This window comes from Salmo trutta, chromosome 6, assembly GCF_901001165.1.
Source record: "Salmo trutta chromosome 6, fSalTru1.1, whole genome shotgun sequence".
In the NCBI taxonomy this organism is placed as follows: domain Eukaryota; kingdom Metazoa; phylum Chordata; class Actinopteri; order Salmoniformes; family Salmonidae; genus Salmo; species Salmo trutta.
The window spans coordinates 30109837-30137698 of record NC_042962.1 but is presented as its reverse complement, the minus strand read 5'-3'; the positions used below and the strand labels follow the sequence as shown (position 1 = coordinate 30137698).

General features: G+C 42.9%; 1 protein-coding gene across 2 annotated transcripts in view; it reads right to left on the bottom strand.

Moving 5' to 3' along the window:
* ube3c (ubiquitin protein ligase E3C) overlaps positions 1–25093 on the bottom strand; it is a 49058-nt gene extending 23965 nt beyond the window's left edge. Inside the window, exons 1-18 of one of the 2 annotated variants that reach the window (XM_029756140.1) lie at positions 24929–25093; positions 24217–24365; positions 23874–23927; positions 23665–23739; positions 23324–23470; positions 23098–23213; positions 21844–22001; positions 21495–21660; positions 18600–18820; positions 13947–14098; positions 13312–13502; positions 9593–9679; positions 9124–9287; positions 7711–7937; positions 5182–5286; positions 4566–4653; positions 2985–3082; positions 499–631 (exon numbers count right to left, since the gene is read on the bottom strand). In XM_029756140.1, the coding sequence (XP_029612000.1) occupies positions 499–631; positions 2985–3082; positions 4566–4653; positions 5182–5286; positions 7711–7937; positions 9124–9287; positions 9593–9679; positions 13312–13502; positions 13947–14098; positions 18600–18820; positions 21495–21660; positions 21844–22001; positions 23098–23213; positions 23324–23470; positions 23665–23739; positions 23874–23927; positions 24217–24285 (2251 nt within the window). In that variant the 5' untranslated portion in view covers positions 24286–24365; positions 24929–25093. Of the gene's footprint in view, positions 1–498; positions 632–2984; positions 3083–4565; positions 4654–5181; positions 5287–7710; positions 7938–9123; positions 9288–9592; positions 9680–13311; positions 13503–13946; positions 14099–18599; positions 18821–21494; positions 21661–21843; positions 22002–23097; positions 23214–23323; positions 23471–23664; positions 23740–23873; positions 23928–24216; positions 24366–24546; positions 24649–24928 lie in introns of those variants that run through there. The other variant, XM_029756141.1, reaches the window with a different exon arrangement.
* Between the last annotated feature and the right edge of the window lie 2769 nt (positions 25094–27862).

Genomic DNA, 27862 nt, shown 5'->3' with positions numbered 1-27862 from the left:
GCCTCAAGTCTTCTTGGCTATGACGCTACAAGCTTGGCACACCTGTATTTGGGTAGTTTCTCCCATTCTTCTCTGCAGATCCTCTCAAGCTCTGTCAGGTTGGATGGGGAGCGTTGCTGCATAGCTATTTTCAGGTCTCTCCAGAGATGTTAGATCGGGTTCAAGTCCGGGCTCTGGCTGAGCCACTGAGCTCTGGCTGAGTCCTGAGCTCTCTGGAGCAGGTTTTCATCAAGGATCTCAAAGGGTCTGAATACTTATGCAAATGTGATATTTACATATTGTATTTTTAATAAATTAGCAAACATTTCTAAAAACCTGTTTTTGCTTTGTCATTATGGGTTATTGTGTGTAGACTGAGGGAAAAAAACTAATGTAATCAACTTTTGAATAAGGCTGTAACCTAACAAAATGTGGAAAAAGTCAAGGGGTCTGAATACTTTCCGAAGGCACTGTATCCCTCCTCATCAAGTCGTATCCCTCCTCAGCCTAACCACGTACCGTTTTCTGGGGAGAGCTTGTCGTAGGCGTCCTCGTAGATGTAGTTCCGTCTGATGGTGACGATGATCCCGTCCAGAAGCGGCCCGTCTCCCTGTACGTCCCGCTTGTCCGCGTAGATCAATCTCTGGAAGATCTTCGCCACAGGGACACACAGAGATAATATGGAAAGCAGTTTTAATGACAGACTACCTATAGCCAGACTACCTATAGGTTTTAAAGGACCTCTATTGACTATATGGACTATTTCTAATTTATGTAGTCAACAATAAAAGGCGATTTTATTTGAAACTAATTTAACTGAGGTGAAAATAAATATTCAGTCATACATATTACACAAGGGTTTTGGTTTTCTAACAAGTATACATACGCTTTCAAATATATTGGCACCCTTGCACTTTATAATGGAGTGCAATGGAGCAGAATGTTCTGTTTTTCCTTCTAAAAAATGATTGAATGCTATTTTTACCCTGTAGGCACCTGCAACATACCACAGGTGCCTACATTCGAATTTTGAATAAATTAGTCCAGGCCAATTTTTTTTTACATCCATTTCATTATTTATTTGATATTCTTCTTGGTCCTTTGCAGTTGTAAATCAAACAAATACATGTGCAAACACCAAAAGCTTTTTCCATTTCAACTTATTTTAGAAGAATGTGTGAATTAGAGATCGACCGATTAATCGGAAAGGCCGATTAATTATGGCCGATTTCAAGTTTTCATAACAATCGGAAATCGGTATTTTTGGACGCCGATTTGGCTGATTAAAAAAAATTAAAATTAGACCTTTATTTAACTAGGCAAGTCAGTTAAGAACACATTCTTATTTTCAATGACGGCCTAGGAACGGTGGGTTAACTGCCTTGTTCAGGGGCAGAACGACAGATTTTTACCTTTTCAGCTCAGGGATTCAATCTTGCAACCTTACGGTTAACTAGTCCAACGCTCTAACCACCTGCTTTACATTGCACTCCACGAGGAGCCTGCCTGTTACGCGAATGCAGTAAGAAGCTAAGGTAAGTTGCTAGCTAGCATTAAACTTATCTTATGAAAAACAATCAATCAATCATAATCACTAGTTAACTACACATGGTTGATGATATTACTAGTTTATCTAACCTGTCCTGCGTTGCATATAATCGCTTAGGTACACGTTGCTCCAACCATAATCATCAATGCCTTTCTTAAAATCAATACACAAGTATATATTTTTAAACCTGCATATTTAGTTAATATTGCCTGCTAACATGAATTTCTTTTAACTAGGGAAAATGTGTCACTTCTCTTGCAAACAGAGTCAGGTTATATGCAGCAGTTTGGGCCGCCTGGCTCGTTGTGAACTAATTTGCCAGAATTTTACGTAATTATGACATAACATTGAAGGTTGTGCAATGTAACAGGAATATTTAGACTTAGGGATGCCACCCGTTAGATAAAATACGGAACGGTTCCGTATTTCATTGACAGGAAAAACGTTTTGTTTTCGAGATGATAGTTTCCGGAATCGACCATATTAATGACCTAAGGCTCGTATTTCTGTGTGTTATTATGTTATAATTAAGTCTATGATTTGATAGAGCAGTCTGACTGAGCGATGGTAGGCAGCACCAGGCTCGTAAGCGTTCATTCAAACAGCACTTTCGTGCGTTTGCCAGTAGCCCTTCGCAATGCATTGCGCTGTTTATGACTTCAAGCCTGTCAACTCCCAAGATTAGGCTGGTGTAACCGATGTGAAATGGCTAGCTAGTTAGCCGGGTGCGCGCTAATAGCATTTCAAACGTCACTCGCTCTGAGACTTGGAGTAGTTGTTCCCCTTGCTCTGCATGGGTAACGCTGCTTCGAGGGTGGCTGTTGTCGATGTGTTCCTGGTTCGAGCCCAGGTAGGAGCGAGGAGAGGGACGGAAGCTATACTGTTACACTGGCAATACTAAAGTGCCTATAAGAACATCCAATAGTCAAAGGTATATGAAATACAAATCGTATAGAGAGAAATAGTCCTATAATTCCTATAATAACTACAACCTAAAACTTCTTACCTGGGAATATTGAAGACTCATGTTAAAAGGAACCACCAGCTTTCATATGTTCTCATGTTCTGAGCAAGGAACTTAAATGTTAGCTTTTTTACATGGCATATATTGCACTTTTACTTTGTTCTCCAACACTTTGTTTTTGCATTATTTAAACCAAATTGAACATGTTTCGTTATTTATTTGAGGCTAAATAGATTTTATTGATGTATTATATTAAAGTTAAAATAAGTGTTCATTCAGTATTGTTGTAATTGTCATTATTACAAATAAAAAAATAAATTTAAAAAATTTAAACGGCCGATTAATTGATATTGGCATTTTTTGGTCCTCCAATAATCGGTATCGGCGTTGAAAAATCATAATCGGTTGACCTCTAGTGTGAATCATGCAAGGGTGCCAATATATTGGAACGCATCTGTATGGAGCAATATGCAGAGATGACATGTAGAGTACCTTGACTCGTTCCTCAAAGGGCACGACGAAGGGCAGCTCGGTCAGAATGGCCAAGTGTCTCTCCTCAGACACAGACAGCTGTGGAGGCTCCATCCCCACTAGAATAGAATAGAACATGTTTTTGTCCTGTAAGGGAACTTCTTCAACAGAAATACAGTACAACAACAAGGCTTAAACTGCTCTACAACAGTCAATCTGTCTGTCTTCTACCCATTAATCTATTTATCTATTCATTTATCCATCCCTCCATCAATTAACCCATCTAACCACACTATCCTACCATTCATCAATCTGATCCTCCATCTAGGTATCTATCCATCCACCTCTAATTCATCCATCCATCCATCCATCTATAAATGCCCAATGCAGCACCATGAAGGGTTTCCATGACGACATAGTGTGTGGATAGATGCTGAGACAGCACTGTGTGGTAAATGTTTAACCAGCCTGCGTGGAGCCCATAGGTTCCTTTACCAGAACCTAAACCCACACTCCTTCCCTGCAGTCTCCCAGAAAACCCAGACACTTCTTTATGGAAGGGGTTAAACCCAGAAAACACCCAGACCCCATTTTTCCACAGTTAGCCCCCCCCATCCTACCTGCCTGCTACCTTACTCCCTCCCCAACTGTTAACCCGCTAGGCCCTCTCCCCACCCAGCGCTCAATCCTGCCTCAACCCCTCTCTCACTAACACACACTTTTAATTAACTCAACGGTGAGCTGCCCGTCCACCTGACTGGCCGTTTCCATTAAGCAGACGTTCTTAACCGTTTAGAACCCAAAACTGCCACAACAGCAGAGTTAAAGCACCCCCCCCCCCCCCCCCCCCCTTCATTGTCCCCGTTCGAGCGCAATTATTCTGCTCAATTAGTCAATCCTATCTGCATTTCGGACATCAGGTTTCCATCGGTGAGGAGAAATATGGCCCGGGGGTGGTCAATACGTTAGCCATTCATCACCCGAGGGCCTGTCCATTTAAGGAAATGAAAAAAGGGAAGACAAACATACAGCCAGACATGTCTGAGCTCATCAGGACTCTCAGGCTAATTTAATTGATCCTGCATCGGGGCTGGGTGGAGTGGCATTAGGCAGATCATACACGCATTGTTATCCGTTTGTTTTCACACCTGCTCTCTCTCTCTGCCCACTGCCGGAGGCCCTTTGATGCAGCTCTAAATTAAACAACATATGATCTTGGTTGTCTCGCTCTCGGCCCATTGCCATCCCTGGCTCTTCGCTAACGCATCGGGAGTGACTCGAAGGAAAATAACATACCTGAGATTACACCTGAGCTGACCTAAGAGCTTAATTTACCAGAGATGGCACAGTGTTCCCTGTACCCAAATGATGGTGCGGCAACTAGGGTGTTCCACTGCACTTCTAAAATCTGTGACGACAATCAGATGTCGGTTCACGCGTAGCAGGAACTAGGGTTGTCACAATACTTCAAAGTATCATAGAGTTAAGTCTGCTTCCTGTTTCCTTTTTTTGCCATGGAAAATCGTGTTATCGTGATACTGGTATCATGAACAAACCTAACTGGGACTACTTTTTTTTTGTGGGATCTATATTGTATCGTACCATCCAGTGTGGACTGCAGGGGCCCGATGCGTCCCATCCTCCGCGTCCTCCACACGTGTCTGGCCGAGGGGACGTACAGCTGGGTCACCTGGAGAGGGAAGAGCAGGGCTCCAGTCAGCGTGACTGTGCTAACAACATCCTACATAGGAAATAACGTGGGTCTAATACAATGGCCTAACAGTATGCCAGAGGGACTATGTTTATGCTCACTTTCCAGTATTCCCAGTACGCATTGAATGTATTATGGTGTATTGTTGTAGTGTATTTTGTATGCTGACCGTACAAAATGAATTTCCGTGTACACGGACAATAAAGTGATCGTAATGTATCATGTACATTTACACAGATACTCCTCAAAGGCATGTCAGTAGCACAGTTCATGAGAACATTGCATGCATCTCCACCATAGATGTCACTAAGTTGTTTATCAACTATAATTACATGTAACGCCAAGAGCTTAAAGTTGTGTTCATGACCACTGTATGCAGTCATAACGGTGGATTGATAAAAGGAAGTGTGAGTGAAGCGTTATTGAGTAAACCAGATGAATGATTTTCCTGATAACCTCATTAAGGGTAACAATCTAACGGCTGAGAGCACGGTTACCCACGGTTACCTTATCTGCTCTGATGTTGACCTCTTCAGAGAGCCAATGACCTGCCGGACAGAAAGGACGTCTGATGTCGCGAGCCTTCACCATCTTCACCAAGTTAGTGATCACCTGTGAAACGCAGAACAATAAGCAATCAAAATAAAAGTCCCACACTGGACTCTCAAGAGAACATGCCACTCGCTCTCTTCGTAGTATATAAAAACGAATTTTAAAAAATGGCTTAAATGGTTTCGGCTGTAATACGTAAGTCAAAGTGAAACGAATTGCATGAAACGAAACGTCACACAAGTGATAAAGATATATGTCATTTTAACCATGTCATTTTCAGGTCCTGTGCGGCTTGGTCAGTAGAGCATAGCACTTGCAACGCCAAGGTTGTGGGTTCGATTCCCCATCGGGGAGCAGTACGAAAAATGTATGTCGTTCTGGATTAGAGCGTCTGCATAAATGGCTTAAAAGTACAAAAAGTTCAATATATGTGATATACGGATGGCATTTTAAAGCATACATCCTTTCATTTGTTAACAAACAAATCTATTTGCGTGGAGACTCGACAATAAGATGCTTCCTCTTAAAAAAAGCAATTTGCGAGCTGAGCCATTAGTGTGGTATTTAACGATAGTATAAAAGACAAATGGGGGGGGAGGGTCGTCCCTCCACATCCAGCATCAGGGTTAATTATGGGCTAGTCTGTCCAGTCTGCTGACATCAGCCACGGGACGGAGGGCAAAAGATAAACTGTGGAAATGACCAGTGTAACTCAGTGTTGTTCTGCAAGATAGGGTTAGGGTGAGAGTTGTTGTGATATCCATTGTCTTACTGTGCAGTAGAGGGTGAAACAAGAGTGAATATTCATTCCTGTCCTGTTAATAACTAAATATGTCTGTCTTGTACTGCCCCTAATCCTTTTTTTTGTACTGTCCAGTCCGGTCCAGCGAAAAACATGCCTTTTGCATCCTATCCCCATGTCTTACTCTGTGCAGTCTTTGGATAGGAAGGTTAGATAGAAGTCGATCATCACTTTTGTCAGCTGTACAGGCCATATTTGTGGAGTTCACAACTTCAGCTGATTAGCGGAGAGAAGACTCCGCTGTAGCGACTGAACTTGTCACATCTATATTGATCATTTCCATAATCTTACTCCACAGTCATTACCGGCACTAGCTGGGAGTATTCACACACATAATTACCCTGAAACAATTTTCAATACAATAACCAGGCAACATAGTTTGAATGGAAGTGTTATTTTTAAAAACGCACATCGTTTTTCAGACAGGACGCAATCGATCTCGGGCCGTCATCAGCGACGACCGGAGTCGGTATTCTCGGTAATAACGGGGAGTGCAAAACGCTGTTCGCGGCGCCGGCGATGGGTTCGGAGACAGACTTACCCCCGACTCGGAGGAATGAATAAGCATTCCTTAATTAGCACATCGGGTTAAGTGCACGACTTAATGGGCTTTCCCAAACTCTGCGGTGACATCTCTCTCCAAACATGGCCAAGAAGAGAAGTTCCATTAGCAATATTAATAGAAGCTTAGTTGATCATTTTCATTCAATTAACTTCTTTCAATTAAATAGATAGCTCGACAATGGGGGCGATAAAAGATGGGCGAAGGACGGCTGATGACTCGAACCAAACATTAGCGTGTTACGGGGTCAGCGGGCGTTAAAGCGACTGTAAATCCAGCCCCCCCCCCCCCCCCCGTTCAATTTGGAAAATGCATTTCCACTGCTCTCCCACTTCTTTAATGGGTCGTTTTAGCTGACGGGAGGTGTTTGCTCGCCTTGAACTGTTATGAAATTCTTGCCGCATTCGTACACCGCCACCACCTCTACTGAAACAAAGTGTTGCTCACTTTCGAGTCCCTCTCTCAAAGACTCGCAGCCAGAGTCGCTTAATTACTGTTTCAGGGAACGTAAGTGGGAGAGGAGAAGGATAGAGGGGGGGTAAGGACGAGAGTGAGTGAGTGAGCGAGCAAGAGAGAAATAATTAACCTAATGTTGTCATCTGCCTCATTTCCTTTCAGTAAACAGCCAATGAACGTCCTCACTCAGCCATGTCTAGCCATGCATACTCGGTTTCTCCTAACTAACCCAATTCGAGTTTCAACGGTCGCTGATCAACACATTTTTGTTATTTGCAATTATGTTTGCTATGAGAGCAACAGAAGTCAAAGGACACCCTTTAAAGATACATACAGCATGCAACCATTTTCAAAATCTGCTACAGGTGCCTCAGAGTGAGGACAGAAGCCAGTTGGGACTCGGGAAGCATTCAAATTATGAAGTTTATTTTATTTATTTTTTGAATGGAATCCCATTTTCCTTATTTGGTATATATTTAGACAGTTGGATATAAAAAGGGGAGACTGAGAAGGGAGGAGAGGCAGAACTCCGGACTTTGGCGGGGGACAACATGCAGACTAGAGTTGTGGCGGTGTTACACACTAAGCCACAGTCACTACACGCTTTGAATCTGATTTGAAGCCACTGTCATGCTAGGGCGATAGGTGCTGGGGGGGTAATCACCTTGAAGAGCTGAACCCAGCGTTTCTGCTCGGCCTGGATGCGCTGCTGCACCTCTGTGTTGGTTTTGACTCCCACGCTGCGGAAGGCGGCCATGTACTCCTCGCGGTGCTCCGTCTTGGTCTCGGGGTAGGCCAGCTTGATGATGCCCAGACACGCGTCCCTCAGCAACTGAGACAGGTTCACCAGCTCGGACAATGTGAACGGCATCATGGTGGTATTGCTGTGGCCTGAGGAAGGGGTGGGCAGAAGGAATGGACGGTTGTTCACTGTTACTCAGCCATTGAACACAGTACAGGCAACATTTACCTATCGCAAGGACACCTGCACTGTAAGCGAACGCACTGCAAGTGAAATTATCATTTTGCAGCGCGATTTAAACTTTTCTTTCACACTTTCCGTGAGGAAGATCTCTAGTTAAACCAGGGATGTAGTCAACAATGTGATACACACGCAACACACACAATGCAATCGTGAGGTACAGTAACAGAGCTCCCATTATTTAGAAGGTTGCCAGCATAGCTGTCCTTGCGAGGAGAAAATATCGCCCTACATCTCTTACCCACTGAATATCAAGCAAGGTGGAGGATGTTGTGCAGCAGCAATGTGGTGTAGTGTAAAAAATGTGTGAAACTATCCATCTGGATACATATAGATTTGTTTCTAGAAGCATTTCAATTCAAAGTAAAACAAAATGTCAGCTTCACACTGATTCAAAACAAGAGGCAGGTGATTTTGAGACTAGGGTTGCGTCCTTAATGGCACCCTACATACCCTGGTCAGAAGTAGTGCATAGGGAATCAGTTGTCATTTGGGATGCCACCTTGGAGACTAGAGTTTGGAGGAAGCAGTGTTTCCTCTATATTCATTTAGCAGCGGCGTGGCGCCACTGGCAAATTGTTGCCGCCACTTCCAAAAATATGATAATTGTGGGGGATTTTAAAATGTTTTCAGAGTAAACCCTAAACGATTAAAACCAGATATAAAGTATGTAGCAAAGATAATGGAGCTTTTTAAAAAAAATTTTTAACAAGATAATCTTTGAGAACTGGCCAAACAATCACCAGAATAAAAACTAGACAATCAGGATAATACATTTTAAATAATTCATAGCATAGGGCCCCCATTGATTTTGTTATGTTTGAGTCACTGAGATAGCATAAGAACATGGCATAAGCCATGGCAAAATGTGTAGAATTGCTGACATTTTTTCACTCTGCCCCATGACTAAATGTGTAGAATAACAGAAAACTCTTTAAAACAGAAAAATGTCGTCTCTGTGGCCAAGATGAGAGCCTCTAAAATGTTAAGTCGGAGACGGTGCTGTTGGCCCCACATTCGCCCCCCACCCACACTAACTTTGCCACCACTGCCGAAAAAAATCCTATCCTGGGAAACACTGAGGGAGTGGCCTACCATGGCCCTCCATAGGGTAGCCAAAGAACTCGCTGTCGTGCACGGAGATGAGCGAGTGGCTGAAGAGGGAACTGAAGAGATAGAAGAGGGGAATGATGCGATTGGAGTCTTCCAGGGACATGGGAGACCCCCGCGAAATGACCTGCAACAGCGGAACCATGGACCTGGGAGGAGAGAAGAAGAGAGAGACTCACTACTCATTATACTGACATGTTTATTTATGTCAATAAAGCACGTTGAATTGACTTACATACGCCGAGACCCAATCAACGACAATCACTTTGTTCAGGGTCGCATATTTATATCAAGTGTCTCAAAGCAGGAGTTCTGATTTAGGATCAGTTTGGCCTTTTAGATCACAACGAATAAGATTACATGGACAGGGAGAGGAGACCTGATCAAAGATCAACACTCCTACTCTGAGACGCTTGATACATACAGCCCCTGACCGACATTAAAATCAACTCACCCCGTGATCATTTTGGTGGTCATGGACTGTATCAGGTGCCAGAGATGTCTCAGGAAACGTGCATTAAACGCTAAACTGTACAGAAGCCTGGAGGGGACAAAATAGAAAGACCGAAGTAAACAAACATTTACAAAAATATCTATGAAGATGCATGTATCAAAGATATGGGACAAAAGAGTTGACACAGTTTGTACGTCTGAACGTATACATTGCGCTCTGCCTCGATGCCTTCTAAGTCAGATATCGTCAACTTTGCCCAAGTAACCAGAGGACACGCATAAAGAGAGAAAAATATCAAATAAAAGCTGTTGAACAGCAGCATAGCGTATCCCGCAGGAATTTTCTTTCTTGGCCCTTCCTCTCCCTCTTTAGTCCCCTCTCTCCCTTTTCCGCAACGAAAAAAAGATTAAACGACCCATTAAGCTTTATTTAGGCGAGGCACCTTCCATTAGTAAACTAGTTGCTGGCAAGGAGGAGATCGGCCCAGGGTCATAAACAGGCCCTCTGGCTTCCTGGAGGAGCCCCATTTAACTTAATGGCCACGGGGGGACACAATAGAGAGGGGGGGGGGGGCATGGCCCTCACAATGACCCCAGAGCGCAAGCATGCTTCCACACTCTCCCTGAATTACATGATAACACTGAGGAGGGAAGGAGGGAGTGAATGAGCCACTGGCTGTGTCCCAATGGCAACCGATTCCCTCGTGTCGGCCTCCTATGGGCCCTATGTAGGGAACAGGGTGCCATTTGAGACGCAGCCACTGGGCCCTCATCCCGGACACCCCGGCCGGTCTAACTAACGGCCTATGGCACCCGGGTGTGAAGCTGCTCTTTGTTCAAAGTGTGTGTACCCTCCTTTAAATCGCTACGGCTAGATTGTGTGTGTCCTTCACACCGAGGGTTAATGTCAGGTAACACTAATGCGGTAATTAAGCTGAAAACTAAATAAATGCCCCTTGCATATAACGGGCCTCTGTCTAAGGGGCTACGGTATTGTCACCTATAAGGATGCCTGCCACTTAACAGGCTATCGCCTTCTATTCACATTATGAGGTAAAAGATTGACAGAACAGAGAGGGGGACCGGGAAGTGGATGGAATCTCACGTGAACACATGTTGGTGTCGGCCTCCAATCTCTCAATGTGCGTCTCAAATGTTACCCTATTCCCTACGGGCTCTGGTCAAAAGTAATGCACTACAAAGGGAATAGGGTGCCATTTGGGACAAACCATACCTCGGCCACCATTGTGCAGCGGAGAATATCTGAAAGGCGGAAAATTAAAATGAGCCTTCAGAGTGGGGGGGGGGGGGGGGCGAGTGACACCTCTTAATATGTTTGAGAAATAGTTTCTGCCGTGCCCCTCCCATCTGTCAGTACAAGAGAGGAGGGGAGCTGGGTATAGCATAGTGCTCTGGGCCTTTACAGTGCGCGGCCGGGTGTTTGATTGAAATGGGAAACAAAGCACTAAAATGCTGACTGACAGCCTGATATACGGCCTGCTAGAAACCAAAGCTCCATTTCAATCACGGAATGAAGGCACTAATACACAAAGTCACAGGCATCAAAAGGGGTCATGTGTGTGTGTCTGTGTGTGTGTGTGTGTGTGTGTCCATAAAAATGACCTTGATGGACAAAACACAGATTATTTTATTTTGACATAATGCAAGAATGTACGTACGTTCGCAGAAAAAGAGAAAACTAGGAAAAGGGCTCGATTCAATCCGTAGCGCTGAAGAGCTGCGCTACAGCGCAATATACATTTTAAGGCAATGTTCCCACGTTGGTGGAGAATGCATTCATGGTAAACGCTACATATGTCAGCCCAATCTGAAATGAATCGAATCACGCTACAGTACGGATTGAATCGAGCTCAAATAGTAATTTGCTTCAAATTCTGCTTTATTTATGTAAAACTATCTTAGGCCTAATTCATAAAGGGCCTGCGAGTCAGTGCCAATGGCAGAAAGACTTTGTTCTCATTGCCCGAGCGTCAATATCTCATGTAAACTCCACAATCACAGCAAGCGCACAAAAACAAATGAAGGACAGAGGCTAGCTAACACTTACAGTTGTCAGTGACCATCAGTTAGTGACAGAGTACCACCACAGGCTGAGGCTAAACAACAATCAAAGTAAAATTACACCAAATACCTAACACTAAACAATTAAAGTGAAATTACACCCATTTAGCCTACCAACCATAAAGACAAAGATTATAGCAACAAAAAACGTTTTATTTTATTTATCTTATAGAACATGCAGGCCTGAATTGAAAAGCCTTAAATTTAAAGATTATATCTCAAATCTTACAGAACATACAGGGCCTGAATCGAGCTCTTATGAACAGAAGAAAGCAAGAAAGAAGGTAAGAGCATTTTGACAAGATATACATTTATTCGAGGCATTGCGCTGGGCTGGCCGTCGGGCGGGAGGCAGGAGGGCCGGCTAGGCAGACGAGCTCTTTTTTAAACGCAGTAAATCAGGCCTGGGATGCAATTTGCTCCCCTAAGCCTCTTGTAAAGCTATCCCGTCTACTTGGCCACTAATTAATCTTCCTCAGTGAGCTAATTATTTTGCACAGATATCCGATAATGATGGAGGACGAGAGGCAGGATTTATGGTAAAAGCGTTTGGACCAAAGGAAGCTGTAAAAATGATAGAAAATACTTAGGGAGGAGGACTCTATGCCTATTCCACCAAATGATTTGGTAAGCAAATCAACGCATCTTCTCTGGAAGAGTTTTGGGGGGATTTTGTGTTTTGTGTGAGTTTGAAAGATGTCTGAATCAGGTTTCGCATGAGATCGGACAGGGTCGTATTCCTTTTTTGCAATTTAGAACGTTTTGTAACGAAAACTTGGGTTTTCTTACAGGACAAATTCAGGTAGTCCCTCCCCGTTCTGGCCTGTTTGCTTCCGTTTGGTTTCTAGTTGATACGACCCAGGTAACACTCTCCTGCCCTAAACAATATAGCCGTCTTTATTGTTGCCCACCCTGTAAAGGTAAAAGCAACGCGTCAGTAATGACAATACGCTGGGATACACATTCACTCTCTCATCCCCACACAGTACAGACAGGTAGTGTCTTCCATCGGCTCTACTAACCATTAACCAGAAGGGTTGAGAGACCACGCAGGGTGTGCCGTAAAGCCCAGGAAGGTGCCCCCTCGTTCAGCCGCGACAGCGGCCATCTCCCCCTCTCACATCCACATCCACATCCTGCCCTAATGCAATCAACCCAAAATCAGCCATCCCAGGACTAATTACCCTAATCGAGGAGTGACAGCTTCAGAGCCTCCCTGACATCCCGAGTGCTTCCTCCGCCGGTTGTATACGCCAATAACGGCTGAGCTTCTTCATCGTTATTCGCATTAGTTGCTTACAACACGTAAACGCTGATTCATCACCAGTTTCATGATGAAGTTAAAATTAAAATAAAAACAGGGGGGAAAATATATACAAAAAGACAAAATATTGGAAACATTCATTACAATCGCAGCGAGAGGAAGGTTCTCAAAACGACTTCAGGTGAGGATTCAAAAAAACAAAAGCGGATATTCTAGCACAGTAAAGACATGTAACACCTTTAGGTGTGTGAATCCCAAATGGCACCCTATTCCCCTTATGGTGCAATAATTTTGCACTAGTGGTGCACTACATAGGGAATAGGGTACCATTTAGGACGGAAACAACGTAACTGGATCCGATGTAGAACACTGACCTGACTTTGGGCACCATCATGCGGTGCTGCACCATGAGCGTGTGGCAGATGGAGGCCATCATGGTGAAGACCTCCTCGCTGGCCGAGTCCCTCCACACCAGGTTGAGCAGCGCGTTTGTCTGCTGCTTGGTGTCCAGCTTGCGGACACACTCCTCCGTGATCAGCTGCACCGATATCCGATAGCTGTCGTCCTGCAACCATCGAGTTCACATGCAATAGGTGAGGGAGTTGTTGCAGTAAGTAGGCTATAGCTGGGCCTGAATTCATAGTGTCAGCAGGATCTGGGATCAGTTTTTCCATTTCAATCATAATTAATAAGATCGTATGGCCAGAGGTGGACCTGATCCCAGATCAGCACGCCTACTCTTAGACGCTTTATGAATACGGGCCAGGATGTTTATCGTGAGGTGCCATGGGGCAGTGTGGATAGGGCTATGGTCTGCTTGTAGTGTGTGCAATACCTGTAGTCAGATGTAAGCCGTTTTCATTAGAAAATGTTGCCTGTGAAGTAACTGGCCATTCTGAACTATACGCATTAACTGTGACCTGCAGTGTGCCATTCCTGAATTTTGGTGTTACCCGTATTGACACATTAGTGATGTGTGTGTGTGTGTGTGTGTGTGTTAGCTAGCAACCTGTGTGGACGGAGCCTGGGTGTTGGTGTCCTCCTCGTCCTCAGAGTCACTGATGACCTCCGGCCTGCTGGTGCTCTCTGACACGGGGAGGAGAGGCAGGAGGGCCTGCAGAGCTCGCAGGTACAGCTGGAGGCCCTCCTCTGACAATGAACCTGCGCACACAGACTATCACTATAGATGTCTTTTTTTCAGGGCCATTCCCTCCAACTCTTCGTGTCAATGTGCCTGCTGGTACACGAGAGTACAATTCCCCACATGCTTGGAAACTAAGCTTGTGTCCCAAATGGCACCCTATTATTGCTCCCGAGTGGCACAGCGGTCTAAGACCACTGCATCTCAGTGCAAGAGGCGTCACTACAGTCCCTGGTTCGAATCCGGGCTGTATCACATCCGGCCGTGATTGGGAGTCCCATAGGGCGGCGCACAAATGGCCCAGTGTCGTCCGGGTTTGGCCGTCATTGTAAATAAAAATGTGTTCTTAACTTCTCTTGGTTAGGGGGCAGTATTTTGACGTCCGGATGAAAGGCGTGCCCAGATTAAACTGCCTGCTACTCAGGCTTAGAAGGTAGGATATGCATATTGGATAGAAAACACTCTGAAGTTTCTAAAACTGTTTAAATGATGTCTGTGAGTATAACAGAACTCATATGGCAGGCCTAAACCTGAGAAAAATCCAACCAGGAAGTGGGAAATCTGAGGTTTGTAGTTTTTTCAAGTCATTTCCTATATAGTATACAGTGACTTAGGGTTAATTTTGCACTTCCTAAGGCTTCCACTAGATGCCAACAGTCTTTAGAACGTTGTTTTATGCTTCTACTGTGAATGTGAAGCAAACAAGAGGGCCCGGAGTAAGATGAGTGAGGAAATTACATGAGCTCAGAGGCGCGCACTCACGTGAGTGTGAGCTGTGTTCCTTTTCTTTTCTGAAGACATTGGAATTGTCCGGTTGGAATATTACTGAAGATTTATGTTAAAAACATCCTAAAGATTGTGTTAATTTTCTTTTCTGAAGACATTGGAATTGTACGGTTGGAATATTACTGAAGATTTATGTTAAAAACATCTTAAAGATTGATGCTATACATCGTTTGACATATTTCTACGAACGTAAATATAACTTTTTTTGACTTTTCGTCGTGACATTTGCGTGCGCTTCCTGCATTTGGAGTAGTGGACTGAACGCGCGAACAAAAGGAGGTATTTGAACATAAATGATGGACTTTATCGAACAAAAACATTTATTGTGGACCTGGGAATCCTGGGAGTGCATTCTGATGAAGATCATCAAAGGTAAGCGAATATTTATAATATTATTTCTGAGTTTTGTTGACTCCACAAAATGGCGGGTTTTGTTTCGTGTCTGAACGCTGTACTCAGATTATTGCAAAGTGTGCTTTCGCTGTAAAGTTTTTTAAAAATCTGACACAGCAGTTGCATTAAGGCAGTCCTTCTCAAATAGTGGGGCGCGCCCCCCTGGGGGGGCTCGGAGCGATGCCAGGGGGGGCGCGTGACCCCGGGGAACACGCTTTTTTTTGCCGCGTAGTAGTTTTTTTTTTAACCGAACAAGAGCACACAGCACAGAGCAGGAGATATGAAGTGCAGATAACAAACCCTTAAGAGACACCATGGAAAAATATTTAACAGGGATGAGAAGAAAGGCGGAGAGAGACGGAGATAATGAGACAAACGTAAGTCTCCCGAAAGCTAAGACGAGGAAATATGACGAAGCGTATGTCGCGCTTGGCTTCACTGTGACTACGGTGGGAGACGAGGAAAGACCGGTATGTTTACTGTGTCTAAAAATGTTGGCAGCGGACTGCGTGAAGCCAAATAAATTAAGGCGTCACTTAAAGACATTACACCCCAATCACGCTTATAAGCCGCTTGAGTTTTTTTCAGCGAAAACGTGCCGAATATTGTCAACAATCGTCCCGCTTTGTGAATGCTACTTCAGTAAACCAGCGAGCACTGTTAGCATCATATAAGGTGGCGTACCAAATTGCTCAGTGCAAAAAACCCCACTCCATAGCAAAGGAGCTGATACTGCCTGCAGCATTAGACATGGTCTCTGTCATGCTGGATGACGCAAGTGCTGCAAAAATAAAAACTATCCCTCTGTCCAATGACACTGTCGCCAGACGTATAAATGACATTGCTAACGATATTAAAGAACAGCTGGTAGATAAACTCAAAGACAAACGTTTTGCCTTACAGTTCGATGAAGCAACTGACAGCAACAAAGACTGTTTGTTTATCGCTTATGTACGTTTTGACATGACAAACTCCCTGTGTGAGGATCTACTTTTTTGTAAATATGTCAGAGACAGAGCCACAGCTGAAGAGCTATTCAAAATGCTGGACTGCTTCCTGACTGAGAATTGGCTAAAGTGGGAGAACTGCATTGGTGTTTGCAGTGATGGTGCACAGACCATGGCAGGGATGAGAAAAGGACTTCGGGCACTCATCAAGAAGGCCTCACCTAATGCTGAGTGGACACACTGTGTTATACACAGAGAAGCACTGGCATCAAGGCACCTTTCCTCTGAATTAAGTGAGGTTATGACTGACATTGTAGGTGTAGTCAATTTTATAAAGACCAGACCACTAAAAACAAGAGTCTTCTCTGCTATCTGTGAGGAGATGGGAGCTGAACATCAAGCTGTGCTGTTTCACAGTGAAGCAAGGTGGCTGTCACGAGGAAAAGTCTTGTCCCGAGTTTTTGAGCTCAGAGAGCAGATAAGAATGTTTTTGGAGCAGGAGCACAAGTATGACATCACAGAAAAATGTAGTGATGAGAACTTCCTGGCAAAACTGGCCTACCTGAGTGACATATTTGGAAAGCTAAATGAACTAAATCTACAGCTTCAAGGGAAAGATAAACACCTCCCTCAGGTCACAGACAAGATCAGCTCTTTCACTCGAAAGCTTGCAATGTGGGGCAGGCGACTTGATGAAGGAAATACTGATTCATTCGAGAACCTGCATGAATTTGTTGACACTACTGACTATGATGCCACCTCAGTGATTCCATATATTAAGGAGCATATTTAATCACTGATGGGATTCTTTAAAAAGTACTTCCCTGAAAACAGTTCCCAATATGACTGGGTGAGAGATCCTTTCAATGCACCAGCTCCAACTGGTTTCAGCTCTGCAGAGGAGGACCAGTTCATTGATATGACGTCTGACTCCACATTGAGACTGAGGTTCACATCACAGACACTGAGTGAATTCTGGCTGAGTGTAGAGAGGCAGTATCCACTCTTAGGGCAGAGGGCCATGGGCATTCTTCTTCCTTTTGCAACATCTTATCTTTGTGAGACTGGCTTCTCTGCTGTTGCTGCACTGAAGACCAAGTACAGGTCCCAGCTAAACATTGAGCAGGAGCTGAGAGTTGCAGTATCATGCTTCAAACCCCGCTTCGAAAAGCTGTGCTCTGCAAAACGTGCTCATTGTAGCCATTAATCCTGACTTCCTCATTTTGATTTAAAAAAAAAAAATCTGCACAAATTGTTTTATTCATTTTTGTTTTATAGGTCAAAATGTTTCATATATTGTGCTCCTGAGTTAATGTTGCTGATCAATTTGAATTTATTATTATTTATTGATTATATTTAATTTTATTTTTCAGTATCAAATGGTCAAAAAATGTTTACAGTTTAAATAAGGGTTTAATTTTTTTTTAAATTTCTGGCAAATTGATGCACTTGAAGTCTTTTCTGTTACAAACTAAAAAAAACAATGTTAATAAAGTTATTCTTTGTTGTAAGTTGATCTATATTTCTTTCTTTTTTCTTTTTCTTTAATGTTAATAAGGATACAATGTTATGCAGAGGTGTACTTATAACAATTTTATAGACAAATGATACTATTTACAGTCGCGGCGGAGAGTTGGGGGGGGCGCGAAATGTTTACTTCTTCCTAGGGGGGGCGTAACAGAAAATAATTGAGAAGCACTGCATTAAGGAGAAGTGTATCTAGAATTCTTTGAATAACAGTTTAATATTTTATCAACGTTTATGATGAGTATTTCTGTAAATTGATGTGCACATTCACCGGACGTTTTGGGAGGCAAAACATTTCTGAACATTACACGCCAATGTAAAATGGGGTTTTTGGATATAAATATGAACTTTATCGAGCAAAACATACATGTATTGTGTAACATGAAGTCCTATGAGTGCAATCTGATGAAGATCATCAAAGGTTAGTGATTAATTTTAGCTGTATTTCTGGTTTTTGTGACACTTCTCCTTGCTTGGAAAATGGCTGTGTTTTTTCTTGTTAGGTGCTATCCTAACATAATCTAATGTTATGCTTTCGCCGTAAAGCCTTTTTGAAATCGGACAACGTGGTTGGATTAATGAGAAGTGTATCTTTAAAATGGGATATAATTGTTGTATGTCTGAGAAATTTGAATGATGAGATTTTTGTTGTTTTGAATTTGATGCCCTGCTATTTCACTGGCTGTTGGCAGTGTGTCCCGTAGGTGGGACGCTAGCATCCCACATACCCTAGTGAGGTTAACTGACTTGCCTAGTTAAATAAAGGTTAAATAAAAAATATATAGAAAAAATATAAATCTACATAGGGCTCTGGTGAAATGTACTGCACTATGGGAACAGAAGTACCGTTTTGGACGCAGACACTTACCCAGGCAGGTCTCCCCGACCGAGAGGACAAAGTAGAAGAGCCACGGAGCACGTTTCAGTGCCGCTGCGGAGGAGACTACGGTGGCCTGCAGGGAGCCCAGGAAGGCCTCAAAGGGGAAGTGTAGGCGCGGATCAGACAGCGCCGGAATAAAGAAATGAAAGATCTGCTCCGTGAAAGGCACCGAGGTGAACTCCTCAGTGAAGGCCGCAAACACAAACTGCCTGTGGAACCAAAGAGAGAGAGGGAGAGAAATGTCATTACACAAATGCCTGGAGAGCCGTGGATATTCCCCACATTGTAGAATGGGTAAGTTGGTTTTAACTGTTCACTACATGGTAATGACATTAGATTAAGCCAATTGATCACAAATCAATATTTACAAATATGTTAATAAATAAATAAACATATGAACTGTCTAGATTATTTATTTTCTCCTAATTTTTACATTCTGTCGTAAAGAGCACATGGAACGTTCTGTCGTAAAGAGCACATGGAACATTCTGCTGTAAAGAGCAGATTGAACGTTCTGTCATAATGAGCAGATTGAACAGTCTGGCGTAAAGAGCAGATTGAACATTCTGCTGTAAAGAGCAGATTGAATGTTCTGGTGTAAAGAGCAGATTGAATGTTCTGTCGTAAAGAGCAGATTGAATGTTCTGTCGTAAAGAGCAGATTGAACATTCTGGTGTAAAGAGCAGATTGAATGTTCTGTCGTAAAGAGCAGATTGAATGTTCTGTCGTAAAGAGCAGATTGAACATTCTGGTGTAAAGAGCAGATTGAACATTCTGGTGTAAAGAGCAGATTGAATGTTCTGTCGTAAAGAGCAGATTGAACATTCTGGTGTAAAGAGCAAATGGAACGTGCTCTTTAAGACAACGTTAAAATTAGCAAGATTTTTTTTTTTCTGAATAGGTTAAACAAAATGTCTCTAGTTAGTGCCTATTAAGTGTCAAATAAAGTAACAGGGTTGACCATAACAGGGTTGACGATATCATCTTAAATTAGCCATGAATCCTCTTGTGACGGGGGGAATGAAAGCTTATTGTGTGCAACAGGAAGAGGCAATTGAATGCAAGCTTCACAAAAAAGTTTAAATTGTTCAAACATTTCTAGCCTGTCTATCTATGGGTAACAGAGTTGACGTGTTACGCTCAACCCGCTCAGTTTTCCACCACAAAACACCAGAACATTTCCATTAAAAGTAGAACGAGATCACCTGCTAACACTAAGACTTGACTATTAGATGTTCAATATTTCTTAAGATTTATTCATTTTTTTAAAGGAATTAAAACGAGAGTTCAGTTTAAATAACAGGGTTGATCTTAAAATGAGGGACAGGTTTTTTTAACCTTAAAATGAATCACTAAATCACATGAAATGAATAACAATCTTCAGAAATGACTTTGTAAAAGCAACAACATAACTAGGGCTTTACAATGATTGTTAAAACTTGGAGAAATTTTGGGGTTAAGTAGGTTCCGAGAAGTCTTTTTTTTATAAAAAAAAATAAAATTATTGAATTTTCCATTTCTACTTAAAATATCAAATGGCCACAAAAGGGACTAATTTCATGGAACGAGCCGTATACAGGACACAACAGCGAAATGCTTATCTACAAGCTCTTCCTCAACAACACAGTGTTCAAATACTAGGTCAGATATCAAAAATATGAAAAAGTATTTACAACAAAAAATTATGTTCACACCGTTTATACAATCCCAAAAAATGTCAGCAGTCAACTTAAAGATTGAGCACTTTCAGTACAGAGCCAAAAGTCAGTTTCTAAAGAAAGGTGATCCTTTAAGCTCATTAGGCTACCCAAACAAGGACAATAGAGTTTGACTGATAGAGTAGGTGTCTCCTTTCAGCTCTGAGTGCCCCAATATTGTCTTGTCAAACAGAGCTGTTTTGACCGAGTAACTCTCACATCTGGTGGTCCCGGTCAGATAATTAGCTGTTGGAGTGAGTGTGTGTACCCAAGTTTCTCACACCCTTTCCCCTACTATTCTTCAAAAAGAAAAGAACGCCCCCCCCTTCGTTTGTCATTAAGAATGTTTATAATTGAGAGCAAATAGTCGATATTCTGTACTCAGACTCTGGGTCAGTTTTATTGCTCGTTGTAAACAGGTTGGTGAATCAATTACGGTGTCCCCGCCGACTCGAAGGACAAACAAATGCCCAAAGTTTACATTGTCGGTTTACTGGACAATTTTAACAGCATACGCCACAGACAAAGGCATTCCGCTCCTGGCCCCTCGCTGTGCTCTTTCCCATATGCTCAGCAGTCGCTGATGCAGGGATGCTTTGTGTGTGAGGGGGATTTCATGTGTTGAAGGTTAAACTTTGAGGGGGTCAGACTTCAGGACACTCTGTGTGTGTGTGTGTGTGTGTGTGTGTGTGTGTGTGTGTGTGTGTTCTAGTTAACTTCAGCTTCAGTTCATTTGTGTGTGTGTTTGACTGTTCTGGTGTGACTGTTGTGGTTTTACAGACGCTACTGCTGCTGTTATACTTGGAGTAGGGTAAAGTTGCCCATAGACGCTGATCTTGGGTCAGTTTAGAATTTTTCGCAATAAAAGAGAAAACTCACCAGACCGATTGTCGTTCTGTACAGTCAGGGGCCGCACATTCACCGTTTTTCCGCTTGCCTTCGGCGCAGTTTGTTACAGGGACCACCCGCCGGTGGACAACTGACAGCTGTCAATTTCGCCCATTTCTACATGTAGAATCGGTTTGAAAATGTATACGGCCGGTACTCTGTTCAGAGGTAAGTACTCTCGGTTGGCAGACACTCGGCAATCCTACTGGTCTGTCCGTCCCTTAATGATTATGGTTAGGATTGATTGGAAGAGGGGAAGCTGATCCTAGATCTGTACCTAGGGGAGACCTCAACATACCTTGCGCCTGTAGTGCAGGAGGAGTAGGTAAAGTGCAGGGGCTTCAGCGTGTGCTCCAGCAGTGTGCTTGCCAAGGGGATAACGTGTGCACCATAGGGAGCATCACTGTACTCCAGACTGGAAGGGAGCTTGTGATTCACTAGAATATAAAGTGACCTGTAGTATCCTGTGTGAGTGAGTGAGTGAGTGAGTGAGTGAGTGAGTGAGTGAGTGAGTGAGTGAGTGAGTGAGTGAGTGAGAGAGAGAGAGATGCAAGAGGTTAAATTCAATGGGGCTTGAAAATGAGCATTAACAACAAACAAAAAACTATTTTGCACTGTAACAGCAGTGAAACCATCAGGACACTTACCTTTCTGTACCATATAGTGCAAAATCTGCTCGATTAACGACGCTACACAATTCATGTCTTCAAGGACAGGAAGATAAGTTCTCTCTGAAGAAAAGATCTCCAGCATCCTCATGGGGACGGCAACATTCAAACTGTCATCCTTGCAGGTCTGCAGAAGTCTAGGAAAGATGGAGAAACGCTGTTATAGGAGTGTAATAAGCCCATATTTGATCAATGCATTCATGGCGGTAGAGTGAAGTTGCCCATAGAAGCTGATCTCGATTAGATTAATTAGGATCCCCATTAGCCGACGCCAATGGCAACAGCTAGTCTTACTGGGGTCTGACACATAATGAAAAAGACATTACAGACATTTACAAGACTTTACAATTTGCATACATAAAAATACACGTAGTGTGTGTGTGTGCGCATCTATCAATTACACATACATGTCAGTACATAAACACAACAAATAGGTCACATGGGGGAGAGGCGTTGGGCCATGAGAGGTTGCTTTATTTGTTTTTTGAAAGCAGGTGTGCCATTCCCTTGCGATATATAAGATGGAAGGGAGTTCCATGCACTCAAGGCTCTGTATAATACTTTACATTTCCTTGAATAGGTTCTGGGCCTGGGGACTCGAAAAGACCCCAGGTGGCATGTCTGGTGGGGTAAGAGTGTGGGTCAGTGCTGTCTGTAATTTGAATATGCAAACAATTTGGTATTTCCTATAACATTCATGTTTCTTATAAAAACAAGAAGTGACGCAGTGAGTCTTTCCTCAGCCCTTAGCCAAGAAAGACTGGCCTTTATAGTATTAATATGAGCCCTCTGATTACAATGAAGAGCAAGACGTGCCACTCTGTTCTGGGACAGCGGCAGCAAAACTAGGTCTTTCTTTGCAGCGCTTGACGATATGACTGGACAATAATCAAGATATGACAAAACTATAGACTGTAGAACTTGCTTTGAGGAGTGTAGTGTCAAAAAAGCGGAGCATCTCTTTATTCCGGACAGATCTCTCCCCATCCTTACAACCATTGAATCTATGTGTTTTGACCATGACAGTTTACAATCTAAGGTAACACCATGTAATTTAGTCCCCTCAACTTGTTCAACAGCCATACCATTCTTGGATATTGGGTCAGTTTAACATTTTTCCCCCACTAATGGTTAAGGTTAGCATTGGAGGAGAGGAAGTTGATCCAAGATCTATACCTAGGGGAAACTTCACCCCAGAACGCATTCCTGTAGAATAGGTGTAGGCCCCATTACCTGCAGCAGGAGCCCAGGACCCTCTTGATCTGAAACACACACGTCTGTCTCTCGGGCCCCGCCAGCAGCTTCAAAAACGGCCCATTGTGTTTCACTAGGTTCTGACAAATCCATATCTAGAGACACAGACAGAAATGTTGCGTCAGGTTCCCACACGCAAGATATCACATTTTACACAAGTTTTGAATTAGTTGTAACAACACTTTCAAATAACGTTGGTTCTCACCAATCTCCGCGAGTCCTCACTCTGTCTGTAGAAAAACAGGAGTTGCCTCGTTAGGAGACTAAGACTGGCAGCGTCGGACATTGGCAGTCCACCTTCTGACTGTGCCTGGCAGACGCAGCGGTCAAAGTTGCCCCTCTGGATGGTATACTGGAAAAAAGCAGGGTCAAAGTTCATTGACAGTTATAGGGATGATCACTTGATAGTGTACAGAATGAAGTATCTATCCACATTGCCATCAGCAATACGAGGCTGTGGAAATGGGATTGCTGGCATGATAAGTGAGAGTGGAAGGGTATGGCATAGACACCCAAGAATGAGCTTGTTCATGTTAGTAGACATACTTGCTGTTTTCGGTCATGGTATCCTCGTATATAGGACTGAATGACAATAGCGTTCTTCAATCTTCGTCTTTCATCCTTATTGAAGTTGAAAAACAGAGTAAATAAATACACAGTGAAATTAAATTATGTTTGGTTTACAATCCAACGTTGTATTTGAAGTTCACGTAGGACGATTTTACATCACAAGTGTGTTTCACACAAAGGACTACCTCTCTTTTTCGCCTTTCCTCTTGTGTCCGGTGTAGGAGAGATGCTTTTTCCTCCTGAAAGCCAAAGTACATTAACATAGCTTGACACCAGTGGAGGCTGCTAATAATGGCCGGAACGGCGCAAATGGAATGGCATCAAATACCTGGACACTAAAGCGTTTGTGTTTGATACAATTCCACTCCAGTCTTTACCACAAACCCATTCTCCCCAATTAAGGTGCCACCAACCTCCTGTGCTTGACAGGACTAGTAGAAAAATTAAGTGAAAAAGCTAGCTAGCTATAGAAATAGCACAGTAGCCATTTCTATACAGAAGGTATGGTAAATCTCATAGTGGTCTTACCTTTTTACTCGCTCCCCCAAGAGACACCTTGGGTCTTGTTTTGAAATCTCCCTCAAAGCTGAAGCTCATGGTTAGATTTTTAGAACCATCAATGAAGGATCCTTGACTTGGTTCAATTCAGGACTTTACAAAGTGGGTATTACAGCAATCTGAAAAAGAAAGTAAAACATGCCATTAATTTGCTGGCTGGCGGTCTGACAATTTGACGCCATCCAGAACAAATGATCATAACTAGTTAGCTAAACTATCAACGTGTAGTTAAACACGTGAAATTGTTAGCTACACTTCCCACATCGACAATATTAGTGGAAGAGACATGAAAAAATGTACTTTTCACTGGTTGTGGAACTGGCTAGCTGCTGTAGCTACAATTCCCCAACATAGCTCGCTAGATAGGTTAGCTAACGTTAATGACTCAGCAGCTTGTGTCTACATCGCTGGTGGTCTGTCTGCCACTGCGTCAGAAATGTAATCACAACAGATATACAGACAATCCCCAAGTTACTTTATTTGTGCGTACATGTACATGACTCTTTTGACATTATAGCTAGCCAGTTAGCAAACGTTAGCTGGCTAACTTTACGGGGGCAGGTCGCCTTTCTAGCTACTAACGTTAGCTATCTAGCTAATCATGTCTATCCTCTTTAGACATCTTTGTTATAACACAATACATAGTTTGGACAAAAAAATGCAGAAACTGTATGTTGATTACCTTTGATTTATGAAATGACCAACATAAATTAAAAAGTACATAAGACTTTTGTGCGATACTAAATTAAACAAACGTATTGTTTTCTCCTTCTCCCCCTTCTTTCCAGAAACACAACATAAACGAATACATCCGCCTCTTCAGAATAATGAAATCCGATTGGACGCTCGTTTCAATGCTCAAATGCTATTTGCTGAATGCAATGTCAACAAAACTCAGTTTGGCATTCTTGGTCCTCTCATTGGATCCTCTTCAGCTGGTGCAATTGTACCTTGGTCCCGGGAGAAACAGGAAGCAGAGTGGATTTTCAATGGATTTGCTACGAATTCAAATCAACATACAGCAGTGGTTCCCAACCAGTGGTACTAGGACCCTTGTGGGTATTTCGACAGTCCACAGGGGGTACTTGAGAAGACTCATGAGATGCATGAGCTAAAATGCACATGAGGGGGTACTTCAGGGGTACTCCGAGCCGAGCAAAATTCAGTTGGTGGTACAGTAATTGAAAAAGGTTGGGAACCACTGACATACAGTATGCTGATATTATTTATACTGCAATAGACATTAGAGTATACAATAGGAATAGTTCAACTTCAGCTATCTCTAAAGAAGAGAGAAAAATATATATAGGTCTGTGATATACATTATGAATACAAGGTTAGATGCATTGATAGTGTACATTTATGAATGGAAAGAAGACAAGATGTCAAGATATCCAAACCTTAAACATATTGTTTTATTATACAAGTTTATCTAAATTACTTGTGCATATGACCCTGGCTGTCTTACTTAGAAGTGGACTTGAAACTGCTGCTGTTCACTAGCAACGTGCATGCCCCGCCCACCTGAGGATCCGTATTTTTCACCCATCTATACTATTTCCTGTGTTGGAGGGGTCCAAAATCTATTTGCCACTTAAACCTCGCTGGATTGATTGCTTACATTTTACTTCTGCGACTCATTCTTCCTCTTGCCTGTCGTTTTTTCGTTAACGTTTTGACCACGGAAACGTTTTAATGACCTGTCCAAAAACTCTGGTAATGGCTGAAATGGACTCATCTAAGAGAATGCTTAGTCGGTGCACTTACATCACAAGAAAGATAAGAAAGAAATAACTTTATTTTAATGAGTTTTCATTTTTTTTGTGGAATTGAAAAAAGTTATAATTTAATACAGTTGAAATGTTTACAAATTAGATGCACTGAAATGTAAGCAACTAACGAAAATGACACATGGATTATCCTGCTATTGACACGCTTGTTGAATTATGCAACAGAATTTGACAACATTAATAGAGGCAGTCTCGACAGCGCAGGTGTAGGTAGGCGTCATATTAGCTCTCAAACTCAAGGCGGCAATCAGCCATTTTCAGCCATTTGCTTTGCCCGCTACTATCTCACGTGAACTACAATCTCAAAGCTGTTTTTAAAGTTCAACAGTGTTAATAATCATGTCATCAAATCAAATGTTATTGGTCACATACACATGGTTAGCAGATGTTAATGCTAGTGTAGCGAAATGCTTATGCTTCTAGTTTCTGACAATGCAGTAATATCGAACAAGTAATCTAACAATTTCCCAACAACTACCTAATACACACAAATCTGAAGGGGTGAATGAGAATATGTACATATAAATATATGGATGAGCGATGGCCGAGCGGCATAGGCAAGGTGCAGCAGATGGTATAAAATACAGTATATACATATGATATTAGTAATGTAAGATATGTAAACATTATTAAAGTGGCATTATTTAAAGTGACTAGTGATCCATTTATTAAAGTGGCCAGTGATTGGGGCTCAATGTAGGCAGCAGCCTTTCTGAGTTAGCGATTGCTGTTTAGTAGTCTGATGGCCTTGAGTCTCTCGGTCCCAGCTTTGATGCACCTGTACTGACCTCTCCTTCTGGATGGTAGCAGTGTGAACAGGCAGTGGCCCGGGTGGTTGTTGTACTTGATTATCTTTTTGGCCTTCCTGTGACATCGGGTACTGTAGGTGTCATGGAGGGCAGGTAGTTTGCCCCCGGTGATGCGTCGTGCAGACCACAACACCCTCTGGAGAGCCTTGCGTTTGACGGCGGTGCAGTTGCCGAACCAGGCTGTGATACAGTCCGACAGGATGCTCTTGATTGTGCATCTGTAAAAGTTTGTCAGGGTTTTGGGTGACGAGACAAATTTCTTCAGCCTCCTGAGGTTGAAGAGGCACTGTTGCACCTTCTTCACCACACTGTCTGTGTGGGTGGACCATTTCAGTTTGTCTGTGATGTGTACGCCGAGGAACTTAACTTTCCACCTTCATCACTGCTGTCCTTCGATGTGGATCGGGGAGTGCGGGGGGTGCTCCTTCTGCTGTTTCCTGAAGTCCACGATCATCTCCTTTGTTTTGTTGACGTTGAGTGAGAGGTTGTTTTCCTGACACCACACTCCGAGTGCCCTCACCTCCTCCCTGTAGGCTGTCTCGTCGTTGTTGGTAATGGCCACACAGTCGTGGGTGAACAGGGAGTACAGGAGGGGGCTGAGCACGCACCCTTGTGGGTCTAGGGTGGCTGGTAAGGTGGAGGTGATATGATCCTTGACTAGTCTCTCAAAGCACTTCATGATGACAGAAGTGAGTACTATGGGGCGGTAGTCATTTAGTTCAGTTATCTTTGCCTTCTTGGGTACAGGAACAATGGTGGCCATCTTGAAGTATGTGGGGACAGCAGACTGGGATAGGGAGCGATTGTATATGTCTGTAAACATACCATTTGATTGATCTTGTGTGATATGTCTTTGGAAACTTATGGCCCTTATCTTTCATCAGCGAGAAAGAATCCTTCCAATAAAAAAGATTCACTTACTGTAGTACTTTTGCATAGATCCATACAGCTATGGGTGCCTCCAACCAACTAGACTACACTTCTGCTACACTTCCCAAGGTACTCTTACCCACGTGT